The sequence below is a fragment of the Dromiciops gliroides genome, chromosome 2 (assembly GCF_019393635.1).
Source record: "Dromiciops gliroides isolate mDroGli1 chromosome 2, mDroGli1.pri, whole genome shotgun sequence".
NCBI lineage: Eukaryota > Metazoa > Chordata > Mammalia > Microbiotheria > Microbiotheriidae > Dromiciops > Dromiciops gliroides.
Genome location: NC_057862.1, coordinates 520,194,656 through 520,221,261, shown reverse-complemented (window position 1 = coordinate 520,221,261; position 26,606 = coordinate 520,194,656). Strand labels below are relative to the sequence as shown.

General features: G+C 38.6%; 1 protein-coding gene across 1 annotated transcript in view; it reads left to right on the top strand.

The window, feature by feature from the left end:
• Positions 1–26,606, top strand: part of ANTXR1 (ANTXR cell adhesion molecule 1) — a 309,785-nt gene that overhangs the window by 219,378 nt on the left and 63,801 nt on the right. Inside the window, exons 15-17 of the mRNA XM_043987300.1 lie at positions 2,925–3,020; positions 5,605–5,772; positions 21,961–22,041. Coding sequence (XP_043843235.1) covers positions 2,925–3,020; positions 5,605–5,772; positions 21,961–22,041 — 345 coding nt within the window. The remainder of the gene's footprint in view (positions 1–2,924; positions 3,021–5,604; positions 5,773–21,960; positions 22,042–26,606) is intronic.

Sequence of the window (26,606 nt, the reverse complement as noted above, 5' to 3'; positions counted from 1 at the left end):
CCCCATATTAATGTACATTAGAAGCTAAACACGTCTGTATATTAAGCTTCAGTAATGTTTTAGGACAAGCGACTTTACTTGGTGCCATGTTCAAATCTATTCTAAAATACCTTGAGCCAGCCTACTAGTGCTGTGGGGAAGACACCCCATGATTCTAAAATAATCTAGTCCTATGTGATCCTCATCTTACAAAGGAAGAAATTGGGGACAAATAAAGAAGTGACCTATCCAAGGTTGTAGGCTATTAGATCTGGGTCTAGAAGAGCCTTCAGAAACTATTGAGTCCAACTCCCTATTAAATAGGTAAGGAAGCCCAGAGAAGTTATCTTATTTGCCCAACCTTTTACAGCCCTTTCCCCTATACCACATAGGTAGTGATTAGCTCAGTGGAGAGTGGCATCCAATTCCTCTTGATTCCAATTCCCATTCTCTTTCTACTTTATTAGGTTGCCTGCCTTTTTGAGCCTTCATTCATCAAAAGAAAAAAAAGTCACTTAAGTACAGCTGCTTTTATCAATGGCCTTTATAACGGGCTATATTTTCATTGCCGAAGGCTAGTACCTTATTTTTTTTGCCAACTGTAAGGAAGACATCAAAGGATATTTTCCCTTCATGAAAATTGCAAAACCCTTCAGCCCTCAGTTGTATAAACAAAACCATGCTGAATGAAGGCAGCCAGCTTGTGACTTTCTCCTACGTCCAGTCATGGGCTGCTGGGATGCCTTTTCTGTTCGCTCCTCCCCCCTGGCAGGCTACCTTGGAATCAGGGGACTCAGATGACTGGCTCTACTTTTTAATAGTTTGGGAAGCAGATTTCTTAAGTCCTGGCATTTCCTGTTGTGAGGCCTCTCAGCCTCTGTGCACGCACTGAGTGGGCCCTTTTTCATTGCTAAGGCACAGGAGAAAAAGCAGTTCCTAGATTCAAGAAAGAGAAGAGAGAAAAGGGGACACTTTCTAGGAGTGTGCCTCCTTTTGGATTAGCTTTCTTTTTCATTATGAACCTGGCAAATGTGAACATTTCAATATACAGAACATAAAAGAGTATAGTATATATGAAACACATTGTGAGATATGTGTAGCATATATGATCGTGCATATGAAACATTAGCAAAACATGTTGACATATATTACAGATTATATAATATATTAATATATAATATATTAACATATGTCAATGGAAACTAACATAATAAGTTGAACATATTGATGTATGTCCATATATAAATATCTAAATCATATAAATGGACTATAATATGAGAACTTTTGTGTATAGTTTGGTTTTTCTTACAGTATATGTTAAAATTTCCTGGTAGCAAAAAAACTGCCCTGAAAAACTGGGTCCCCTTCTGAACTTCTTTTTGCTTTCTTCAGTGTATTTTAAATGTTTTGCTTGCACTCTTCTTTCTTTCTTTTTCTTTCTGTCTGTCTGTCTTTCTTTTTCCTTTTTTGAATCATCATAACTGTATAGAAACTCCTACCTTCCCCATCCCCAGTAATGACGAATATGTGGGTGGCTAGATGGTGCAGTAGATAGAGCACTGGGCCTGAAACAGGAAAACCTGAGTTCTAATCTGTTCTCAAACAGTAGCTCTGTGATCCTGGGCAAGTCACTTTACCCAGTTTGTCTCAGTTTCCTCATCTGTAAAATGAGCTGGAGAAGGAAATGGCAGACCACTCCAGTATCTTTGCTAAGAAAACCTCAAATGGGGTCATGAAGGGTTGGACACAAATGAAATGACTGAACCCCCACCTCCGAGTCCTCTCTCTCCCTTTAAGACAACTGAAATACCATCTTCTGCATGAAACCTTCCTGGTACCCCCAAATTATATTGAATTTAGCTAATTTTGTAGATTTCTATTTATTCACTTTATATATACACTGCATACATGTATGTGTATCAGGTTCCCCACCCCTGTTTGAATATAAGCTCCTTGTGAGTAGAGGTTGTTTCATTTCTTTATATTTTTATCCCCCTGGCCTAGCATAATGCCTAGTACATAGTAATCATTTAATAAGTAATAAATTAAGAGTTGTTGATTGACTAATTACGGTATAGACATAATAATAGTATTGGTAGGTAAAAGTATATACAAAGTTTAGTAGCTTTGGGGGTATGGGTCCAAATTGTTCTCTACTATTTTTGGACAATTCACTGCTCCACAACTTGTTTTCTGGTTTATTTGTATCCCCATCCCCCTCCAATGATCTCCATTCTCTTCTTCCATCCTTCTTTTTTTTGTTTTGTTTTGTTTTGTTTTTTGGTGAGGCGATTGGGGTTAAGTGACTTGCTCAGGGTCACACAGCTAGTAAGTGTCAAGTGTCTGAGGCCGAATTTGAACTCAGGTCCTCCTGACTCCAGGGCCGGTGCTCTATCTACTGCACCACCTAGCTGCCCCCTTCCATCCTTCTTGTGCCCCAAATCTTTCTCTTATGACGTCTTCTCTTTTCCCTCTACATTATCTTACTTGGTGCTTCACTGGTTCTAGTGAGTTCAGTTATGATTTCTACACATCTCTATCACTGCCCAGATCTACACATCCCTAGTCTCACCCAAGCTCCACCATACATTACCCCCTTTTTCCTCCTCAGCCTAGGACCTTGCCACATACTTTATTGAAAATAACTGAAGGCAATATAAAGTTCAATTCTTTAAAATAAATTCAAGATATATGGATAAATTCAAACCTACCTGGATAACTTCGGGCACATTGTCATTTACTCGTGGGCATAAACACAAGAGCTCGCTGAAACAGAGAAATGATTAGTGTTGACAACAGTAATGTAAATACTAAGTGATTTACTTCACATACACTATAAAGCATACGCGTCCTTGCATTGTTATTTCACTTTGTCCCACACAGAGATGCTGCCTTACTTCCTTAATGAAACACCAGAGAATTCACATAACATCATCTTTTTCCAGGACGAAGAAGATGATGGATTACCTAAGAAAAAGTGGCCAACAGTAGATGCGTCTTATTATGGCGGTCGAGGAGTTGGAGGCATTAAGAGGATGGAGGTAAGCATAATGATTTTTTACACAGTGTATATAACACGTTGACTTTTCCAGGGGAATCCATAAGATTCTCCTAATAAACAAAAGACCTAGAATGATAAGCCTCAGAAGTTTATGGTTCTGAAAAGCCATATACTACCTCCCACTCAATGCAAAAAAATCCCCTATGAAACTTGATGCAGTTGTGTAGAAAGAGGATTATTGTACTTTCTTTAAGAAAAATATCGTCAGGGCAGCTAGGTGGCGGCAGTGGATAAAGCACCGGCCCTGGATTCAGGAGGACCTGAGTTCAAATCAGGCCTCAGGCACTTGACACTTGCAAGCTGTGTCACTTAACCTTCATTGCCCAGAAAAGAAAAAAAAAAGGATAAATATGGTCACAAAATATTTTTGAAACACAAGAGGAATAGACAAGGACAAAGTTTGGGGGAAAGTAACTTCTAAATTGATTAGGATGACAACTTTAATTTGTCTTCCCAAAAGAGTAGTAGAAAATGCATTGGATTTGGAAGGACCTGGGTTTGAATGTAGGCAGTACCTAGGGCAAATCACTTAATCTCTGTAGGCCTCAATTTCCTTATCTGAGAGGATTAGTGGATTACTATGATCCTTTCATAGCACTACTTCCTATGATCTATAAATGGGATTTTCACTAAATTTTCTAAAAGCATACTTACAAAAGGCATGCTATCAATTCTCAGGGTGAGAGTCCTCTCTTTTATAATACAAGACATATCTGGTATGATAAATCGAACACCAGAAGTCAGTATAACAAAGGGCTAATCTTAGATCTGCTAACAAGCTAGCCATGTAACCTCAGGAAAATCATTTAGCTTCTCTGGGCCTCAGTTTCCTTATCTCCAAAATTAGCTAGATTGTCTCTGAGGTCCCTTGGAGTCCTGAGTAGTTAGTGTGAAGGGTTATAATATTATTTGATTAAATCAAAGTGTAGCATAGTTACTGAGAATATATCATACTAATAGACCATAGGGGTACATGGGATATTGAAGATCATTTAGTCCAATCCTCTCAGAGAAGGGAAATGACTTGCCCAAAAACACACACCTGGTAAGAAAGCAGAACCAGTATTTAAACACAGGACCCCTACCATGATGATATATTTCTCAGAAAATATCAAATGATCAGGTTGTATAGAGAGCCACCTGGACACAGTAATTTGGACAAGGTTTAATACCTTTAGAGCTCCACTGGCCATGATCTGCAAGATGGAGCCATTAAAAGGAGTACACAGTCAGGCGCTCTCTACCCTAGACCTTATACAACAAATAGGGAGATCTGGCAGCTTTGCTTCTCTCTTCAGGTTTCCACCAGGAACCAGGTATCAGCTGCTGTAGTTGAGTGGCCCATACTGACACCTATATAGTGACAACCAGTGGGGAAGGGACCGTGGGAAGTACAATTTTATAATTCTGTTCCTGTACACGTATGACCAATTACAGACCTCTCACCTTCCCCCCCTCCACACTCCCATGATCTTTTCTCCTGGCCCCCAATGCCAAAGGGAAAATCAAAATCAGGGAATACAAAGCATTATCCTAATTAGGAAGACTAAACAACTAATTTCTAGAGCAGAGAGATGGCAGGTGGTGTGGATACGGGAGCACACTAGCCTCCTTTCCTTCACTGAAACGTTCTTTAAGAAGACTTTAAAAGCAAGGCCACTCCAAAATGCTGGACTAGTGTTCCTAAGGGACAGCTAGGAAGCACAGTGGATAAAGTGCCCAGCCTGAAGTCAAGAAGACTCATCTTCTTGAGTTCAAATCCAGCCTCAGACACTTACTAGCTGTGTGACCCTTGGTAAGTCATTTAACTCTGTTTACCTCAGTTTCCTCATCTGTAAAATGAGCTGGAGAAGGAAATGGCAAACCGCGCCAGTATCTCCATCATGAAAACCTTAAATGGGATCACAAAGAGTCGGAGATGACTGAAAAAAACTGAACACCAACGGTGTTCTTAAAGTGTCCCTTTTTTGCAGAGCTGACTGCATTGGCCAGAATGATGAACAAAAGAGCCAGGTGTCACTGAGCAGCAGAGAATCAAGTTCTTGAGAGTCTAGTTCACTAAATCTCTTTCCCTTCCATAGTGTGTGTCCATAGGGAACATACCACAAACATCTCGAAAGTGCTTGTCAGCCTATGCTGTGGTTAGGACAAGTGGGACCACTGCCCTTACCTAAATAGCCTTGGATAACAACAATATTGAACCAAAAGGGGTTGTTTTTTTTTTCCCTCCTGCTCTCTCCCAGTGTCAGAATAATCTATATCTAAAGATTACATCTATCTATATCCCTCAAGTTTGCAATGTGGAAAACAGATAGTACAAGCATCATTTCCCCTATTTTGCAGATAAGGAAACTGTGAATTAGAGAAATAAAATGTCTTGTTCATGATCTCCCAGGCAATAAAAATGTCAGAGAGGAGTTAGACCTAGAGCTAATTCCAGGACTCGTTTTCCATAAGGAGGAGACAGACATGCACCTACTCATCCACTGGGCTGCTCCTTTATCTCCAAAGCAAGTGGCTTCTAAAGGCAATGTTTGTCCATTTCTTTTTGTTTCTTTCTTAAGGTTCGGTGGGGAGAAAAGGGATCCACAGAAGAAGGAGCCAAGCTAGAGAAGGCTAAGAATGCCCGAGTCAAGATGCCAGAGCAGGAGTATGAATTCCCAGAGCCTCGAAATCTCAACAACAACTTACGCAGGACTGCTTCTCCCAGGAAGTGGTATTCTCCAATAAAGGTACTATTTCAGTTAATCTATAGGATAGGAATATAAGTACTGCTGGAGCTGTTTCACTGGCCCCAGGGCTCTGTCTCTTATGGTAATATCAGGGGACATTTTGTGAAGAGGCTGCCTTCTATGACATCAACTTAGTAAGGTTAAAAATTTGTCTCAAGGGGCGGCTAGGTGGCACAGTGGATAAAGCACCGGTCCTGGATTCAGGAGTTCCTGAGTTCAAATCTGGCCTCAGACACTTGACACTTACTAGCTGTGTGACCTTGGACAAGTCACTTAAGCCCCATTGCCCCGCAAAAAAAAAAATTGTCTCGAATAGCCCTCCTTAGTTACCCCCTATGGATATATTATTCAGTCAGACAATAAACATTTATAATGATCACTAATTATTATATTTATTATAATTAGTTATTATTATAATACTTATAATGATCACTAATTATACTATTTATGATCACTCATTACTATATTTATAATGATCACTAATTATTATAATATGTATAATAAAGGTTTATCATTACTTTGTTATTGGCATTTACTCATATAATGTATGTAACATTAATAATGGAAGTGACATTTGTATAAGAGGAAGTAAGAATCTCATGTTACTCTGTCTCAGACCATCTCCAGTCCTAGTCATACAATGTAGCAATAGAAAGCACCTTAGAAGTCATTTCGTTCACCACCACTCCCTCATTTTCCACATGAGGAAAATGAGGCTTACATAGGGAAGAAAGTGACTCATCCAAAGTCACATTGTTGTGAAATAGAAGAACTGGGATTGGAATCTAGCATCTCCAACGTTAGGTCATGTTCCCTTTCTAATAAACAATGATTAGGTTTTATTCTAAGCACTGTCGTTTAAAAGGACGTTGATAAAACAGAGCACATCCAAAGGCAGGCTTCCCGTTGGTGAGGAAATTTGAAGCCATTCCATTTCACAATGGTGGAAAGAACTGGAAATATTTGACACAGAAGAGAGAAGACTTAGAGGAGGATGTGCTCCCTCTCTTCATTCATTTGAAGGTTGTTATATATGGAAAAAGCAAATTTATTGTGTTGCTCCAAATGAGCCAGTTTTATTTTTTTTCCTTCCGACCTAGTGCCTAGCAGAGTACCCGCTTGCTCATAAATGCTTGTTGATTGATAGATTGAGTCACAAAGGTGATGTCAAGAATTGGATTTAAGTGAGGCAAAGCTGCACAAAGTTGTCAGTCTCACTTTCTCCTCCAGTCATCAAAGTCCAGTGGCAAGACAGAAGTCAAGACAATAGAAGATAGCCCAGGATGCAGTGGGTGACCTTGACCTTTCTAAATTAGGGTCATTCCCAGGTCTCTGTCCGAGGTCATTCGTATTCAATGACTAAGGACTAGGTAAGAATCTAAAAGAGATGAGGTAGAAGCAATCAGTATGAACAATGTTTTCTAGGAGTTTGGCCCAGAAAGGGAGGAGAGATGGAGGTCATTAACATGAAGGGATGGGAAGGGCTGACGCAAATGGTTCCCAGGAAAGTTCAAATTCTGACAATTATACCAATTAGTTGCTCTCTCGACCTCCCTCCATCATAACTTTCTGAGATGTGGAGTAAGGGAGAAGATACCTCAGTATATTATTACTGTGCCCAGGTAGTAGTTATGGAGAATGTTTGTTGCACAAAACATGACTCTTCCCAAATCAGAGTACTGTTAGAGAATCTCCCTCACCCTACCCAAGACTTTGCAATTTTCAGTTTAATTTCTCTAAATCTACTTCAGATTGGGCATATCTTTTCTGTGGGTGGGAAAAGGTAAGCAGGCAAAGTGCACAGAGTGCGATTTATGCACTTGTTCCTGAGAATATCCAGATAAATTACTAACATAAAGTAAAAGTGATGTCATACCTATCATGAAAGTGAAAGAAACACTATTTTTGGAGTCAAAGGACTGGGTTTAAATTCTAGCTTTGCTATTTATTACTTGTGTGAACCTCAGTTTTCATCCCCCCCCCAAAAAAATGAGGGGTTTGAACTAGATGATCTCAGCGGCCTCTTCAAACTCTAAGACCCCATGCCAAGAATACAGTCTTTGCCTTCCTCCACTCCTTAGAATCCCTAGCTTCATGCAGGGCTCACTTTGTGTACCATCTCCTATTGAAAGCCTTGCCTTGTATTCTCAGTTGTTGTTAGTGCTTGCTCCTTTCTCCTTAAATTAACTTGTGTCTACTTGCTTGTTTCTATGTAGTAAACCCCCAGTAACACATAAGGTCTTTAAGGATAAGGATTGGGTATTTTTGTTCTCTCTTTGTATCCCCAGCATCAAGCTCAGTGCCTTATAGTAAGTGTCCAATAATTACTTGTTGGATTGAATTGGATTGGTCATTCTCCACACTGATGAAATCACAATTTCAGACCAAAAATAAAGTGAAATTCGAGATGCAGCAGGATTGAGTGGAAAGAATGCTAAGCTTGGAGTCGGGCCATCTGTGTATGAATTCTAGCTCTGACATTGATTAGTTACATAACCAACGGCAATTCATTTAACCGCTTTGAGCCTCAGTCCCCTCGTCTATAAAAGGGAGATGATAAGTGCCCTGCGAACCCATAGATTTGTGATGATGAAAGCATTTTAAAACCTTAAAGTGCAGCAAGAAGAGAAGTGGGAGATAATATGTTACAAAAATCCTAAGAGGACACAGTATCAGGGAGGAAGGGGGTGGCCAACAGCTTCTAATGATGCAGAGAGATTAATAAGGTTAAAGATTTAGAAAAGGCCATTGAATTCATTAACTAAGAGCTCATTGGTATGTTTGGAAAAGATTTGTTTCAGTGAAGTGAGTGACAAGGTCAGAAGCCAGATCATAAGGTGCTGATAAATGAGTAAAAGAGCACAGCAACAAGCACATGGGGGGGGGGGGGGCAAAGTACAGTAGCTTGAGGAGATGGTAGAATCAAACAAAAGGTTCCTGAAGATAGGGGGAGGAGGACATATTTGTAATCAGTAGGAAAAGAGGCTGTGAATAAGGAAAAATTAAAAATAAAAAGGGAGAGAGAGAAATGACCAAAGAGATAAGATCCTGAAAGAGATAGGATGGGATCAAGGGAATAAGTAGAGAGACTTCTATTGAAAAAATGGGCCCCCTCATCTCCCAATACTGTAGCAAAAGTAAAAGAGAGGGGAAGAGTAAGGAGTAAAATTGAGGTGACAATGAGTGGGAGACCGTGATGGATGGCCTCAATTTTTCAGAGAGTATGAGGTAAAGTTCTCCCTACTCATGCAGATCTCAGCTTTCTTTAAGCCTTCTATGTTTATTATGTAGTCTTCATGACTTGCCGAGACCAAAAACAAAGCCATCGTATTACAGTAGCCAACATTCTGCTGATAAATCTGTCTGCACTTGACTGGGGAGATGGGGTCCTCTGGAGTAGTTGACACAGGATTCTTAAAGACAATGTCAATAGTAAATGCTCTCTGGTTATCAAGCTGGAAAAGTTTCTAGTCGAGTTTGGCTCCAGATCACATATCTCTGACCTGAGGACCAGCCTAATATTGATACATGCAATGTAAAAGATTTCGATTTATTCACTTAGCTTCATGAATTATCTCAGGGGAAGTAGAAATGTTAAGACAAATTGCTTGGTAAAAAAGAGAAGCTCCATTATATTTCATTTGTACCTCATAAGTCATTAAAGGAACTGGATTTAAGACATTGAACTCCAATTGCTTTCATTCTCTCACCATTCCAACCTCCTTTGTATTTTTTAATCACATGACCAGGAAGTTTTTGGCTTGAATTTTCCTTTGCTCAGCTCCTTCCCAATCCCACTTCAGTTATAGCATGCCATGTCTCTGATTAAAGCAAGGCAGCTCATTCCCTCTAGCTTCAGAGAAATGCCCAAGTATATGGTCATCCAGTAGATTAAAACCAGGATAGTATTGAATTTAATAAAATCAGTTTGTGATGTTTTCTCCCTTCAACTAAGGATACAAATAGCATATGAATGCCAAAAAAAAAAAAAAAGTTAATATGCTACCTAAATGGATAGGCTATTTACTAGAGGTAGAACTAACCACTGTCTGCTTTTATGCACAGATTCTGTTTATCTGATTCTACCTATATGCTATCTATGTTGCAAGTATGCTATCTATATACCTGCTGCTAAGGCATTAACCACATTGTCAGGGTCTTGTACATGGACAGCTATAGTAGATATACCATATTAAAATGACATTGGATCTTCCAAAGAAATTGAAATGTTGGCAGATAGGGCTGCTAATGCCCAACACATTTTCTCCCCTCTCCAGCAACTTATTAGAACAGCACCAACTCATTAAAAAAGAGAAAGAACCCACATTCTTTCCAATGTTCAACAAGTTCATAACTTTGTACTCTAATTTTGTATATTTAAGGGGAAAAGCTAATCAGAATAATTTACCATATATCATGGCATATTAAATTCAGATTTTAATCAGTAGCTCTAGACCAAAGCCCCACTCCTACCCACCCTACACCCTATCCTTAAAATGTCGGACTAATTCCATTTCCCACCAGGAAAGATTGACAAACTGAAAGCAAGGAAAACACAGCTGTGGTCTGCAGAGACACAAAGCACCAATAACAGTGAGCCAAATGATAACTGGAAAAGCATTTCATTTGCAGTCTTACTATGGTGTAAGGGGAAAAGGAATGAACCTAGAGTCAGAAAAACCTTCCCTCTGGTCCTGGTTCTGTCATTTATTTGATTTCTGACCTTAATCAAATTGATTGACTTGCCCAAGATCATACACAGGGATTTATTTAGTCAAAAGAACCACAAAAGATTTAGCAAACAATTAAAGTAACTCAATACTAAAACTATTTAAACAACTATTTGATAGTCAAAAAGATAGAAGAGCAACAGAAATGACCTCAACACTAATTATAATAATTTTATACAGAATCTTGGCCAGTAAAAATTAAATGCCTCAACAAGCAGATCAAAAGAACCCAGAAAACACCTTAATCAAGAAACATCATACTTGCCAAACAGCAAAAGATAGCTTCCCAAAATAATAGTGGATTAGGTTAACTCATTTGTAAATTTTTATAAACAAATGAGGTGGACAAGTATGAGCAGAATTATCTCTCATAAGACAGAGAATAACAATGGAACTTAAAGAAAACTTAGTGAAGGGGAAGCTAGGTGGTACAGTGGATAGAGCACCAACCCTGGATTCAGGAGTACCTGAGTTCAAATCCGGCCTCAGACACTTAACACTTACTAGCTGTGTGACCCTGGGCAAGTCACTTAACCACAATTGCCTCACCAAAAAAAAAAAAAAAAAGATAGAAAGAAAGAAAGACAACTTGGTGAAACATCCATCTAAGTAAGCATATGATGTCATCTGAAAGTCATTTAAATATGAAAATAGAAGATATGGGGCAGTTAGATGATGCAGTGGATAAAACACTGGCTCTGGATTCAGGAGGACCTGAGTTCAAATCCGGCCTCAGACACTTGACACTTACTAGCTGTGCGACCCTGGGCAAGTCACTTAACCCTCATTGCCCTGCCCAAAAAAGAAAGAAAGAAAGAAAGAAAGAAAGAAAGAAAGAAAGAAAGAAAGAAAGAAAGAAAGAAAGAAAGAAAGAAAGAAAGAAAGAAAGAAAATAGAAGATAAGAAAAAACAAAAATAATTCATAAAAAGATTTATAACATTTTATCCAAGGACCCTAACATAGGGGAGGTACTTATAGAGAAGGTAGAAATTGCACTAAAGAGAAGAAAGATGGGAAAGGATACATAACCAAGGATATAGACAGGAGACCCATGCTAGAAGTGACACAATTGTGAAGGTGATGTGGGGTAGATATACAAGACATCTGAAGGAGGGGAAAATACTGAAGGCATTTTTTTAAAGAAACCAGATTTCATTAAGACACATAAATGGTCTGGGGAGCTAGGTGGTGCAGTAGATAAAGTACTGGCCCTGGATTCAGGAGGACCTGAGTTCAAGTCCAGCCTCAGATACTTGACACTTACTAGCTGTGTGACCCTAGGCAAGTCACTTAACCCTCATTGCCCCAGAAAAAAAAAAGACACATAAAAGGTAAGTGAATAATTATCAACCTATAATATGTTAACTTTACCATCTATACACAAATTAATGAAAGTAATATATACCCCAGCTTTTCCAATTGACAGAGCAATGGACCACATTATTACTACCGCACAATTGGGGAAAGATATCAATTATTGTTGATAATAAAAAAGTATTTATTCAGTAGAACAAAATAGTGAATAAAAAGCTCTTTTCCAACAAAATGTCACCCTAGCCATACATTAGAATCATTCAAGATTCCTAGAAAGATATAATGAAAACAACCCTGTTCGGTTACCCTCTGATCATTAACATCAGGTTTGGTAACAAAGAGAGGAGATGTGTTCTCATCAAAAGGGTTCTCTTCTGTGACGAAGGAGAACCAGCAGAGAATCATCCTCAAAGAGGTGTTCCCTGTGGATGATAAAGTTCCCCCAAATGCTCCTATTTGTGGATGACATTGCGCTTATTGCATCAAGACCTAAAACAGTGCAGAACCTCTGGAAAGGGATCTATAATAATTCAAAGGAGTTTGGTCTGACCATCTACACAGAAAAGATCAAGTAAATAAAGGATGTCTATTGTCCAGATGACAGCATCCATTTGGGAGGACAAACCGGACAGTTTATCTGTCAGTATACACATAGATGATAAATGTGTATGTGATGGACAGTACGAATGGACACTTTGGACCTGGTATTGAACAAGAGGAGAAGGGACTGATCTTCCTTCAGAAAATTGCAAAGCTCCTTTAAAATGATCCCATGTCGGGGGCAGCTAGGTGGTGCAGTGGATAAAGCACCGGCCCTGAATTCAGGAGGACCTGAGTTTAAATCCAGCCTCAGACACTTGACATTTACTAACTGTGAGACCCTGGGCAAGTCACTTAACCCTCATTGTCCAGCAAAAACAAAAATAATAATAATAATCTCCTTAAAAATAAAATAAAATGATCCCATGTCTCCCATGAAAGCAATGCTCCATCTTTTTTTATTATCTCTATCATCTTATATTTGTGAAGTTGATTTTTTGAATCTAAGTGTAAAGTTTTATATTTATCCCTTTTGAATGTCATCTTAGGAGATTTGGACAGGGTTCAAGAACCACATATAACATGTATTGGCTTTGTGAGCCTAAGTAAAACACTTAACCTCTAAATGCTTCAGATCAGAGGTTTCAAACACCAGACTTCTGGCAACACTCCTGAGTACCTCCCCCAACCAGATTAAAATGTAATTGGGAGGGGGCAGCTAGGTGGCGCAGTGGATAGAGCACCGGCCCTGGAGTCAGGAGTACCTGAGTTCAAATCCGGCCTCAGACACTTAACACTTACTAGCTGTGTGACCCTGGGCAAGTCACTTAACCCCAATTGCCTCACTAAAAAAAAAAATTTTTTTAAAAATGTAATTGGGAGATACTTAACAAAATAAATCAAAATACATTAAAACACAGATAATGGTCATCTGTGGTTTTCTAAGTCAATATGCAGCCCACAGGGATCCATTTCTATTTGAGTGTGATACCACCAAACTAGACCTCTCTTGATTGCAACTTGCAGAGAAAATGGCAACCTGCATTGAGAGAAGGAATTTCTTTACCTAAAAGTTCCTTATATCTGTCCCTATATATGTCTAGTCACTATCCCAAACATTTAGTTAACTGTTGAACAGATCAAATGTAGAAAACCATACTGCAAGAAGCTTCAAACCCATGAGGAATTCTGAAAGTCTTTCAAAGTACTATTGAAAACTTCCTAAAGTTCCCTACTAAGAGAGAAGAGAGACAACTTAGGAAAGGTACAAGCCCCCCCAAAAAAAACCAACCCTAAATATTTAATAAGTATGTTGCAGAATCACAGACCATGAGGTATGTGTGAGGGAGTTTTCTGAGATCATTTATACTAACTCCCTCCTTTTACAGATGATGAAACCAGAGAGGGAAAATGACCTTTTCAAGGTCACACAGCAAATTAGCGTCAAAGCCAGGAGACCTTCAGGCCAATGCATTTCCAATATATGATGTCCCTATCACATTATACTTCCCAGTTCCCTTCCTTCCCACTGTCATAACAGTATGTCTGAATTCAGAAGATTTGTCACTTTCTGTCTGTATGACCTTGGGAAAGTCACTTAATCTTTCTAGGCCTCAGTTTCCTCATTTGTAAAGTTAGTAGATAGAACTTAATAAAATCTCAAGTTTCTTCCATTCCCTAAATAAACAGATCTACTTTTATTAAAGTTCCCTTTTTTCACTGAGAAAGCTCTATGGAAAAAATATATTATACATATATAGATAACATAAAGTATATATGTACATATGCATGTACATGTACATATACATATACATATATTATATATATATAAACCTATCTGAGAAAGCAACCAGGTGATACAGTGAAGAGAGTTCTGGACCTGAGTTCAAATCTGGTCTCAGACACTTATTAGCTATATGACCCTGGACAAGTCACGACTCTGCTTACCTCAGTTTCCTCATTTGCATGAGCTGGAGAAGAAAATGGCAAACCACTCCAGTATCCTTGCTAAGAAAACCACAAATGGGTTGCAAAGACATGACTGAACAACTAAACAATAACAAAATATATGTATATACAGAAAAATAATTTCTGAAACATACTTTCTGGGACAATGTCCTTAAATTATTTCTGGATTTTAAATGTATAGATCCAAAGATTCAGAAATGCATTGCCCTAAATAGTACAAGAAAAATTTTGTGAGTTCAGGAAATACTTGAAATTTTAGCATACACTTCTGATTTACTTTCAAAACTATGCCAAGTAGCTTATGTGGCCAATATGACTGTAGACAGAACCTATTGAATTCCTTCTCATCTTTCAAAATCTAGCTTAACTGCTACCTTATTGTAAGGTGGCCTATCCTGGGTCTGGGGCATTTTTTAAAATTGTAGCAGGATTTATTCTAATTCCTCTATGAAAAATATTTAAGATACTGCCAACTCCTGGGATGCAATGGCCTATTAATATGACTGAAGAGTAATGAGGATGTGTAGCTATTTGCCAAAAGGACCTAGGGACATAGGTTTGTGAAAGGATATTAGCAGACTATCAAAGACTTTATATTCCTACATAGCTTCTGGTTATTGAAATTCATTGAATTAGCCACCTCCAAGCCTAGCACCGAAGGAAAGAATGGGTCATTAAAAAAAAGCTTAAATGTTTTACAAGGTTAACCAAGGAAAGGCTTCTTAGACAAAGTAGCAGTTGAGCTAGATTTGAAAGAGGAAAATAAATTAAATAGGTCAAGAATATGGGTTCAGGGGAAGCACAAGAGACAGTAAAACAAAGCTTGGGAAATTTATAAAGACTAGTATAATCAGAGGCATGGAGGTGGGAAAATAAGATATGAAAGAACAGATCATAGTCCAGTTTTTTAGGACATATAGAAGGGAGTTGTATAAGAAAAGGGTGGAAAAGGAAAGTTTTGCAACATTAAAAAGAGCCTTTTGAATGTCAAATTAAAGAGTTTGAAAGGAGACAATGGAACATAGCAGAAAGATCAATGACCTGGAAATCAGAAAGCATAGGTTCAAATCCCAACTCTGATATTAACTATATATGACCTTGGGTAATTTTTTGAGCCTAAGTTTCATCTGAAAAAAAAAAGAGTAGAACTAGATGACATCTAAGTTTTAATTGTCATTTCTCTTAAGTTTAATTATAATGTTTATGTAGAGGACTCATATCTACGTATTCAGTCCAGGTCTTTCTCCTAAATTCTAATGGCCATTGGACATTTCAAACAAGATGTGCCTGAGACCGCTAAAACTCAGCAGTTCCAAACCTTATTTTCCCTTCAAATTCTCCCTCCTTCCAAACTTTGCTATTTCTATTGAGGGCACTACCATTCTCAGCAATATCCTTGACCCTTCACTCTTTCTCACCCCACACATCTAGTCAGTTGCCAGATTTTGCCATCTCTACCAATGCACCATCTCTCACATCCAACCCCTTTTCTCTATTCATATTTACCACCCTAGTTCAAGCTATTATCACCTCTTGCCCTGCCTATTGCCATGACCTTTTAATTAGGCTTCCTAAATCAAGTCTCTCCTTACTTCCATCCATCCTCCCCTAAGCTGCTAAAATAATGTTCCTGAAGCTCAGGTGTGTCTATGTCATTCACAATAAATTCCAGTGCTTTCCTTTTGCCTCTAGGAAAAAAATTTAAATTCCTCTGTTTTTTTAAAAAGCAATTCACAACTTAACCCCAGCCTAACTTTTGCATACTCCATGACCCAGACAAATGGTCTTCTTGTTCTCTTCACACACAACATTCCATCTTCTGTCTCTATGCCTCTCAACTGATCACCCCCTGTACCTGGAGGGCAACTCCTCCTAACCTCTTCTTCATAGGATCATTTATTTACTTTAAGATATAGTTCAGGGGGTGGCTAGGTGGTGCAGTGGGTAAAGCACTGGCCCTGGATTCAAGAGGACCTGAGTTCAAATCCGGCCTCAGACACTTGACACTTACTAGCTGTGTGACCCTGGGCAAGTCACTTAACCCCCATTGCCCCGCAAAAAAAACACACACACACACACACAAACAGGATCATTAGGATCAAGGGAAAGGAAACAAAATGGGGAAAGGGAAATTATACAACCTGAGAAAATACCACCGCCCAGGAATCAGCTGAGAATATGCAGCAGAACACCTGTCGCCTTCCAGCATCCCTCTAGAATGCCCAATTCTCCTCCTCCAATCCCAGAAAAACCCCACACAGCCCCAGCCAATGGGATGGCTGCTCTGACCGTCACATGACTGCCCTCACTAGGCTTCCAATCATTATAATTTTTCCAGGCCCATGTAGGCATCGGCGAGTGGTGATGACATGAGGTGCCAGCGCCATGGCAACGGCTACAACCAGTGGGTGGAGCACCATGCGGAGCCCTAGGCCAGTGCACACCAAGACATAAAAACCTCAAATAACAATTAATTCTTTACAATATAATATTGTACATGTTGCATCTATTATATATATGTAGTATGTACAATATATGTATATTATATATGTCAATATTATGTATACTATATATAATACACATACACACACCTATGTCTATTTGTGTATGTTTACACACACACACACACACACACACACACACACACATGTTGTTTCCCTGATAGAAGGTAGACGTATTGAGAGTAGGGATTTTTTCATTCTTTGTAAACCCAGTGTCTAGTACAATATAGTACAATGTTTAATTAAGGTCACTTCCAGCTACAATACTCTATGCTTCCGAGAAGAGAGCATTCTTTTCTTAGACTGCTGAATTGATTAATTAATGAAAGATTTTTATTATGCAATTACTGTATGTAGAACACTTTGCTAATCACTGAGAGTGCAACTACAAAAAGACAGTCTTTATGCTTCTCAACTGATCACCCCCTGTACCTGGAGGACAAATCCTCCTACCCTTTTCTTCATAGGATCATTTATCTACTTTAAGATATAGTTCAAACACCACCTTCACATAAAGGTTACATTCTAGTAAGAGAGACAACACATAAAATAGAGTTATAGGTGGGGAAGGGTGTTTTGGTTTGGAAAGTAACAGAGACCAGGGCAGCGAGGTGGCACAATGGATAAAGCACCAGCCCTGGATTCAGGAGGACCTGATTTCAAATCTGGCCTCGTACACTTGACACTCACTAGCTGTGTGACTCTGGGCTAGTCACTTAACCCTCATTGCCCAGAAAAAAAAAAAAAAAAGGAAAGTAACTAGGATCACCCCTCTTCAGGTAGGAATAGCACCTCTGGTGTGAGAACTTGCCAAGCCCTTTTCAGGGCTGCTCATCTACTTTGGTGTCCACCTGATTTGCCCAACTCTCACCTTTTGTTCCAATCAGAGAATTAGGGGGATATCTACTCCAAGCATGTGAAAACTTCCCCTGGTGGAATGGGAAGATGAGAAGAATTTTTTCCAACAACAATGAAGGGGACTAAAGTAGACATTGTAGAGAGCTTAGTTCTTGGTCAGACATCCATCACCAGGCATCTTGACTTTTGCTTTGCCACTGGATTTCAGTGCCTCTGAAAGAGAAAGTGAGACTGACAGCTTTGTGCAGCTCTGCCTCACTTCAATCCAATTTACTCACAAGGGAAGACATTAACATTGATGGCATTGGTCTTCTTTAAAAACAAAGGACAGGGGCAGCTAGGTGGCGCAGTGGATAGAGCACCGGCCCTGGATTCAGGAGTACCTGAGTTCAAATCCGACCTCAGACACTTAACACTTACTAGCTGTGTGACCCTGGGCAAGTCACTTAACTCCAATTGCCTCACTAAAAAAAAAGAAACAAAGGACAAACAGCAGGAATGCTAAGAAGAGCCATAGGCTAGTCCACTGAAAAGCCTTTTCCAAAAATAATGATAGTGTCGATTTCATATCCATTCTTAATATTTTATTTTTTCCAATTACATGTAAAAAACAATTGTTAACATTCTTTTTTATAGTTCCAAATTCCCTCCATCCCCTCCCCCCTCATTGAAAAAGCAAGAAACTTAATATAGGCTATACACGTGCAGTGGGGGGAGCAATGAGGCTTAAGTGACTTGCCCAGGGTCACACAGCTAGTAAATGTCAAGTGTCTGAGGCCAGATTTGAACTCAGGTCCTCCTGAATCCAGGACCAGTGCTTTATCCACTGTGCCACCTAGCTGCCCCCCATTACCATTCTTAAGGCAAGAGGTGTAAAGCCTTTGTCCTGGAGGGAGTAGTTTGGGGAGTAGACACAAAAAACAGCAGAACAAATGGGAAGGAAATGGCCAGGGTGGAAACTCAGATGGAATGTGAAGCATGGCCTGAGGTCTGGGCCTGGCTAGATAGAACGCACCACATGCACTCACACAAACACTCCAGGCCGGAGAGCAAAAGCCCAGGACAATGGTTTTACAAACAGAGTGTCTTCAGTCACTCCAGGTCACGGCCTTGGAAGATCTAGTTGTACAGAGGCAGCAGAAGCAGTCAGTGGCCAGTCAATGGCATCGGGGAGGGTGGACACTCAGATAGAATCTTTTACTTTAAGCACATCTCCTTCTGGAGATGATAAAGCTTGATTACACTTCAGGTCCCATGATAGAAGCTACAATGGTCCTTAGGGCTCCTTGGCAAATTTCCCAGCCATTTCAGGGAAATCCAACCTAAGACTCTGGATGCCAAGAAAAAAGTTTGCAGTCATCAGCATTTTGGTGACATTATAGTGATGTCAGAAGTTGAAAGGATATCAAAAGGACTTTTCTGAAGTGTTTCTGTAACTTCTCATGATGATAGGAACTGCTAGAGTCCTAAGCAAAGTTTCAGAAAAACCCCCTTCCTCTTGGTTAATTGTAAAATAAACACCATTCCCCCTTCAGGGCAGTTGAATATTTATAGCAGTGAAAAGTGAAAAAGGAGACTTCTGTTAGGCACCACCTTTCTAGCTCTGACTCTAATTTATTCTCCATTGCCTTTTTTATGTTTTCCCCATGAAAATCCAAGCTCCATAAGTAACCATTCTACAAGTGTGTGAGTACCTACAAGCAGAGAAGGTTTAACTAACATTGGTATGATACACACTATTTTATTTTATTTTAAATCATAAACATATTTTATTATTTTCCAGTTACATGTAAAGATGACTTTCAACATTTGCTCTCATAAGATTTTGAGTTCCACATTTTTCTCCCTCCCTCTCTCTCTTCCCTCCCCCTCCCCAAGAGAGAAAGCAATCTGATATAGGTTATAAATGTATAATCACATTAAACATATTTCTGCATTAGTCATGTTGTATATACACTATTCTAAAGAATGAGGGATTTTTAAGGGTTTTTTTAAAGGGTTACTGGGACCTTTAATAATACTCATAAATTTCTTTTAATAAATTTTAAAAACTATTAATTGATAAGTGGACACCTCTAAATTCCCTCTATCATGGCTTTTAGCTCTGGCTTTGGGGAGCCCCTTAACCTTTAAGTCCTCAAGCTTGGCAGGGACTACTTCAGCACAATCTACAATCTCAAAAGCACATTCAAATGACTTCTAATGATTCCCAAAACAAGTAATAGAAAAGATTGAGTTCAATTCAAAAAGCACTTACTTAGCACCTACTATATACAAAGAATTATGTATTTGTCTGAGACTATTCCCACACATTTAGTCTGGGAAAAATGCACCTCCAATAATTCTCCATCTACTAATCATTTCTCAACTTGTATAACAAGTCCCCCACCCCCAAAAAGGAGATTCTTAACACTTAACACTCTGAATGATCTTAGACAAGTCACTCTTATAGATCTCAGTTTCCTTGTTTATAAAATGAAGAAGTTGGAATAGATTATCTCTAAAACCATCTCCTGGCTTCCCTGACTTCCTTCAAGTCTCTGCTAAAAACAAAACAAAATAAAAAACCTACAACCTACCTTCTACAGGAAGCCTTTCCAGATCTCCCTTAATGTTAGTGCTTTCCCTCTGCTGAGTTTTCCCAACTCATCCTATATATAGCTTGTTTGTATATAGTTATCCATGTCTACTCCATTAGACCGTGAACTCTCAGAGATAAGGAAATTTGTATACTTTTTTTTTGGTATCCCTGACCCTTAGCACAGTGTCTGTAACATAGTAGGTGCTTAATGGATGGTTGTTAACTTGATTTATGGGCCCTCCCAGCTCTAACATTCTATGATCTATAGCCTATAAGAAGCCCTTTCCAATCCTCCTTAATCCTAGTTCCCTCCTTCTATTGACCATCTCCAATTTATCCTATCTTCATTTTGTTTGTACATAGTTGCTTGCATGTTGTCTTCCCAATTAGACTGTGAGGTCCTTAAAAGCAGGGACTATATTTTGCCATTCTGTGTATCCTCAGCTCTTAGCACAGTGCTTGGTACATAGTAAGCACTTAATAAATGCTTATTGTATGACTGATAACTCCATCCAGTGCTTCCCCTTAGGGAGTTTCCTCATCCCCAAATTGAAGGTATAAAACAAATTATTTTTCCATTACCTGTCTCCTACTGAAAAACAGTGAGAAAACTCACAGAACAGATCAGAGAGAGATTATTTTCATAAACAGTCTCCTATGGAAAAAAACAGTGGGCATCTCATGGTACAGATCAGAGAAGTTAGGAAAAAACACAGCACCAGTTTATTTGTCCTGAGAGCAAGCAGGCATGTACATGTGGAGACTCCTTCCAAAGAAGGAGCTCAAAGACTCCTTTTTTTATGAAGGTATATAAACTTTCTCTGAACACTGGTTACAGACCTTAGTTTAGGTCTCTTAATAGAGACCTAAAGCAGTAAATTAGTCAGATCCAGATTGATTAACTTTCAGTTTTCCTAGCTCATTAGTACAGGGTATTATCAGTCCTATTAGCATGATACAAATCAGCTTAACTTAAAAGCAAACACTGTAACAAGAGTATATGAAATACAAATCAGTTTGATAGTTCAAACTTGAAAATAAACAATTTGATAAAAAGTATGTGATTCAAAAGGGGTTGTCAAGGATAAAAGATACCCAGATGTTTTTACAAGGATGGCTCGAGCAGATGAAGGTGTTCCTTAGAATGCCATAAAATCTACCAATTACCCTGGAAAAAGAAGTCAGTAGAAAGGGATTCATCTTCTAGCTATAAACTTCCCAGACATTTAGAGAGACAAATGATATATAATACCCAAATAACTCTGGGGTTTGCCTGACACTCACTTGTATACTGTCTGGGTTCAGTTGGAGTTCCATTGGAGGGCATTTTCATCTTATTAAACCAAGGTTTCATAAAATTATTTTGCATAATAAGGCAGCTCCATCAAATCCAGGTGGTTTGTATATTCATCATAAAAAAGGTATACTCAGTAATAAAATCACTTATACTTCTCGTTTCTGTGATTCTATGACTGTATTTTCTTTCAGCAATCTTCACAGTAGATTTTTGGTTTTTGTCCACTGTCACTAGAAACTCAATAGAATGGACCAAGGGAGCCAGAGACATTGACACTTCCTGTTTCCTCATAAAATATCATGTCAATCCAGTGTATTCCCCATCACTGAAGAAAACTGGCTAGAGTTCCACATGCAGTGGTCATTAGTTATATGTCAACATGTCTGTTCTCTTTACAGGGAAAACTTGATGCCTTCTGTGTCCTGGTACGGAAAGGTTATGACCGGGTGTCAGTGATGCGCCCACAGCCCGGTGATACGGTAAGATTATATGACAATGCTCAATTTGCTGTGTATTTATGTGCCTGCATATAAACATACACACAAATTCTCTATATCTTTCTCAAGAAATAACCAGGCATACTCCAGCCATGTACCTTCATTTGTTTGTCAGTTTCCATTGTATTGAATCAACTAGCAAACAAAAAATTCCTGATTCCACAAGGACATTTTGCTTTCTTTTTCAAGTGATTCCAACAAAAATTGGGGGGGGGGGCCTGTCGGTGTTAAGTGTCCTAGGATTTCATATCATTATCACATGGATAAAGTAAATTAATCTCACATAAGGAGAGAGTTGCTCATTATACCATATAAATGTTAACAAGAAAGTTGCATAAATGCTGATGACATTATCCTGAGACCGTACCAAGTTTTCACTTTATAAACCTAAAAAATCTGAAACTTCCAGTCCAATTTTCTATATGAGTAATGTTAAGCTATAGTGTGCTTGAGACATCTCATTGGGAATTTATTTTCTCACTCTGCACTTTCAGTTGTCTGAGCTATAGCTAATAAAATTCATTGAAACATATAAGTAGCCTTTTCAAAGTTCAATGAATTCTTCCCTAAAATTGACATTTATTTGCATGCCAGGTATCTTAGCACCTGAAGACACATTGGGCAGAGTGAATGTTGCAGAAACATGTTTAACTATAAAGAAAATTTTCTGAATAATTAAAGATGTCCTAAAGTAGGACAGCTAGGTGGCATAGTGGATAAAGGTCTGGGCTTTGAGTCAGGAAATTGATTGTTATTTAATCATTTTAGTTGTGTCTGACTCTTTGTGACCCCATTTGAGGTTTTCTTGGCAAAGATACTGGAGTGGTTTACCATGTCCTTCTCCAACTCATTTTAGAGATGAGGAAATAAGGCAAACAGAGTTAAGTGACTTGTCCAGTCACACAACTTGTGTCTGAGACCAAATATGAACTTATGAAGATGAGTCTTCCTGATTCCAAGCTCAGTGCTCTATCCACTGTACCACCTATTTCCTAGCTGTGTGATCTTGGAGAAATCACTTAACCTCTGTTTGCCACTAGAGAAGGAAATGGCAAACCACTCTTTGTCAAGAAAACCCCATGGACCACAGAGTCAAAAAAGAATCAGACACAACTGAAACAACTGAACAACAAAGCAGAATAGGGAAGTTTAGAAGGTAGTGAGTTTGAAAGTCTTCAAATAGATGTTGAATGGCCCTATGTCAGACATGTTGTAGAGAATATATTTCTGCTCATGTACATATTGGACTAGATGTTCCTTTGGCAGTCCCTTATAACACCAATATTTTGTAATTATGAAACCCATCCTCATTCTGGCTTTGATCCTCATTGCTGCAAATAGCTACAAATGAGTGCTGAAGATCTTCCGTGATGCCACTCCTGGTTGAGACAGCATGGTTCAGTGGAAAGGATGCTGAACTTGAAATCCCAGGGCCAAAGTTCAAATCCTGGCACAGCCACTTACTATATGGTTTTGACTTTTGACAAGTCAACCTCTTTGAGCTTCAGTTTCTTAATCCATAAAATGAAGGGATTACACCAAATGACCTCTAAGATCCCTTCCAGCTCTGGATTCCATGAGTTTGTAGTGGCTGTGGATGAGATTTCTAATGCCCTCAGTTGATACTTTAAGAGTTTGGAGGGATAGCTCTGATGTTCATTAGCCACCAATGTCTCATCCTGCCAATTTGTGTTTATGATACACAATGCTTGTGTCTATTAGGCAAGAAGAATAAGACTGTTGCATATCATGAACTAGCAGTAACTTATATGATTTTAGAAAACAAAAAACAAAACCTTGTGGCTGAAACAAAGGAGGAATGTAGGATATAAAATAAGATACAAGTAAGATACAATTCTGAAATTCCATAATCCTATTTTTCATAGAAGGTAGGTATCAAACATGCTGGAGATGCAAAAATGTGAGAATTGTTTGACAATGAGAAAATAAAACAGATTAGTGATTTAAAGTAAAGCTATCTATCGAAATGTTTTGCATGACTGCACATGTATAACCTATATCAAATTGTTTGCCTTCTCAAGGAGGGGGGAGGAAAAGGAATGAAAAGAAGTTGGAATTCAAAATTTTTAATGAATATTAATTTTTATATGTAATTGGGAAAAATAAAATATAAAAAAAATAAAGTAAAGAATCCATTAGCAACAGAGTGGGAACTTATAGAATTCCTTTCACCAAACAAATACTACTCAGCAAACTCAGGTTCTCAAGAAAATAACACAGAAACCTCACTGCATTTGTAAAAGACCAAAGATGGAAAAAGTATGGACAGATATGGTTTAATTGTGTTTTTATTCAATTTTACCACAAGAAAGCACACTAGGGCCTACCAAAGCTTCTCTCTTTTTTTCTCTCTTTTCAGGGTGAAGTTTGGTATCCCCCACAGGAGGTTGGGGTGGTTTTATTTTATATAGTCTTTATTGTAAACTTATTAACTATCTCAACAAAAACAATTACATTTTAAAAATTGAATAATATCATATGTGATAGGCAGCAAAGTATACTTATGTAGTTCTAATATACTTCTAGCCCGTATTTCTTTTTTCTTTCACAACCTTAGCATGAGAGACTTTGAAAAATCCTTTTATCAAAATCTATCTTAATATACATATATTTATGCATATATTATTTCCTTAAATTTCTAGTCTAATTTTTTGGTGGTTTGTTGATTTGAACATACAATTCAATCTATGTGGTAAACCCCCTTGTAGAAAACCCATCCACTGATGCACATAGGTATCTCATCTAAAACTTCTTGCTTAAAATTTACCTAAGGAAATGAGGCAGTAAATGACTTGCCCATTGTCACACTATGTGTTAAAGGCAGGATTTAAACCCAGTTCTTCCTGATTGAAACGCTAGCCCTCTATCCATTATCCCACTTGCCTCCACAATCTGAAAAGGCAATAACCTTTGGGTCTGAATCTCAACTTGGCTATTTACTCTTTGTGACTCTGGGCGAGCCATTATTGGCAAGTCTGTATTACTTAGAGAGTCATATTAGCTTTAAGAATCCCTACTTCCCTTTCCAATTGCTCAAAAAATATTCTCTCACTCATATATTTATGATTTTGTCATCAAAGGGAAGTTCACTCATCTTTCATGTCTTTTCCAAGTCAAGTTTCTACCATAGCTAAACTTGCTAAAAGGAGAAAAAGTATGTTAACTCTAATCAAAATAATAGAATCACATCTTATTTGCTTTTTCCTTTTCAATTCTCTATTCCATTTGTGTCCTTATCAGATTTTGTTGCTTTTTTTATTTAAAAAACCCACTTCTTTGTAGTAAGTTGAGTTGTTATTGAGTTGTTTCAGTCATATTAGACTCTTTGTGTCTCCATCTGGGGTTTTCTTGGCAAAGATACTGGAGTAGTTTGCCATTTTATTCTCCAGCTCATTTTACAGATGAGGAAACTGAGGCAAATCTGATTAAGTGACTTGCTCAGGGTCACACAGCTAGTAAGTATCTGAAGTTGGATTGAAACTCAGGTCTTCCTGCCTCTAGGCCAGACACTCTATCCACTGCACTACCTAGTTGCCTATGTATGAAGTGAATACCAAGTCACTTCTGGTAGGAAGAAAGCAACAGAAAAGCTGATGAGGAAGTGCCTCATGTAGGGGATAAATTTGAACTTGTTTTTAAAGGAAGCTAATGCTTCTGTAAGGCAGAAATGAGAAAGTGGTGCCTTGCGGGCATGTAAGATCATCTGTAGAAAGATGGAATCCCTTGTATGGGAAACAATAAGTAGGTGACTTTGGCTGAAACATTATAAGAGGAGTAATGGGTAATAAACATGGAAAGCTGAAGCTGGATCCAAATTGCAAAGAGCTTCCAATGATAAACAGGAGCATTTTACTTTTGCTCTTAATGAAAATAGAAGCCAATGGAGCTACTCCAACAAGAAAGTGGAATGGTCAAGTTGGGCGGTAGGAACATCACTTTGGCAGGCATAGCTAGGAGACATTAGAAAGGGGAGAGACCTGAGGTATGGAGTCCAATACAAAGCCTTTTGCAATAGTCCAGGCAAGAAATAATAAGGGCCAGACCTAGCAACATGGTTGTGTAAGTGGAGAGAAGAGAACAGAAGATGTTGCAGAGGTAGAATAGATAAGACTTAAAATTAATTTACATTTGGAGAGTGATGAAGAGTGAAAAGGTTAGAATAACTGAAATTTTTGAGCCTGGGTGACTAGAAGAATGGTGATATCCTCAGTGGCAATAATGAAGTTAGAAAGAGGAATGGATTTGGGCGGAAAGACATTGATTTTTGTTTTGGATATGTTGAGTTTGAAATACTTGTGGAACATGCAGTTGGAAATGACCAAAAGGTAGTTGGTGATGTGAGATTGGAGTCCAGGAGAGATTGCACTGGATATATGGATCCTTATCTTTTACATAGAGATTATTGAATCAATGAGAACTGGTGAAATCACCAAGGAAGGGAAGATATAAGGAGGCAAAAGGAGACTGAGGAGAGAGCCTTGGCATACACTCAAATAGATGGTGTAACAGGAATGGTCATCCAGCAA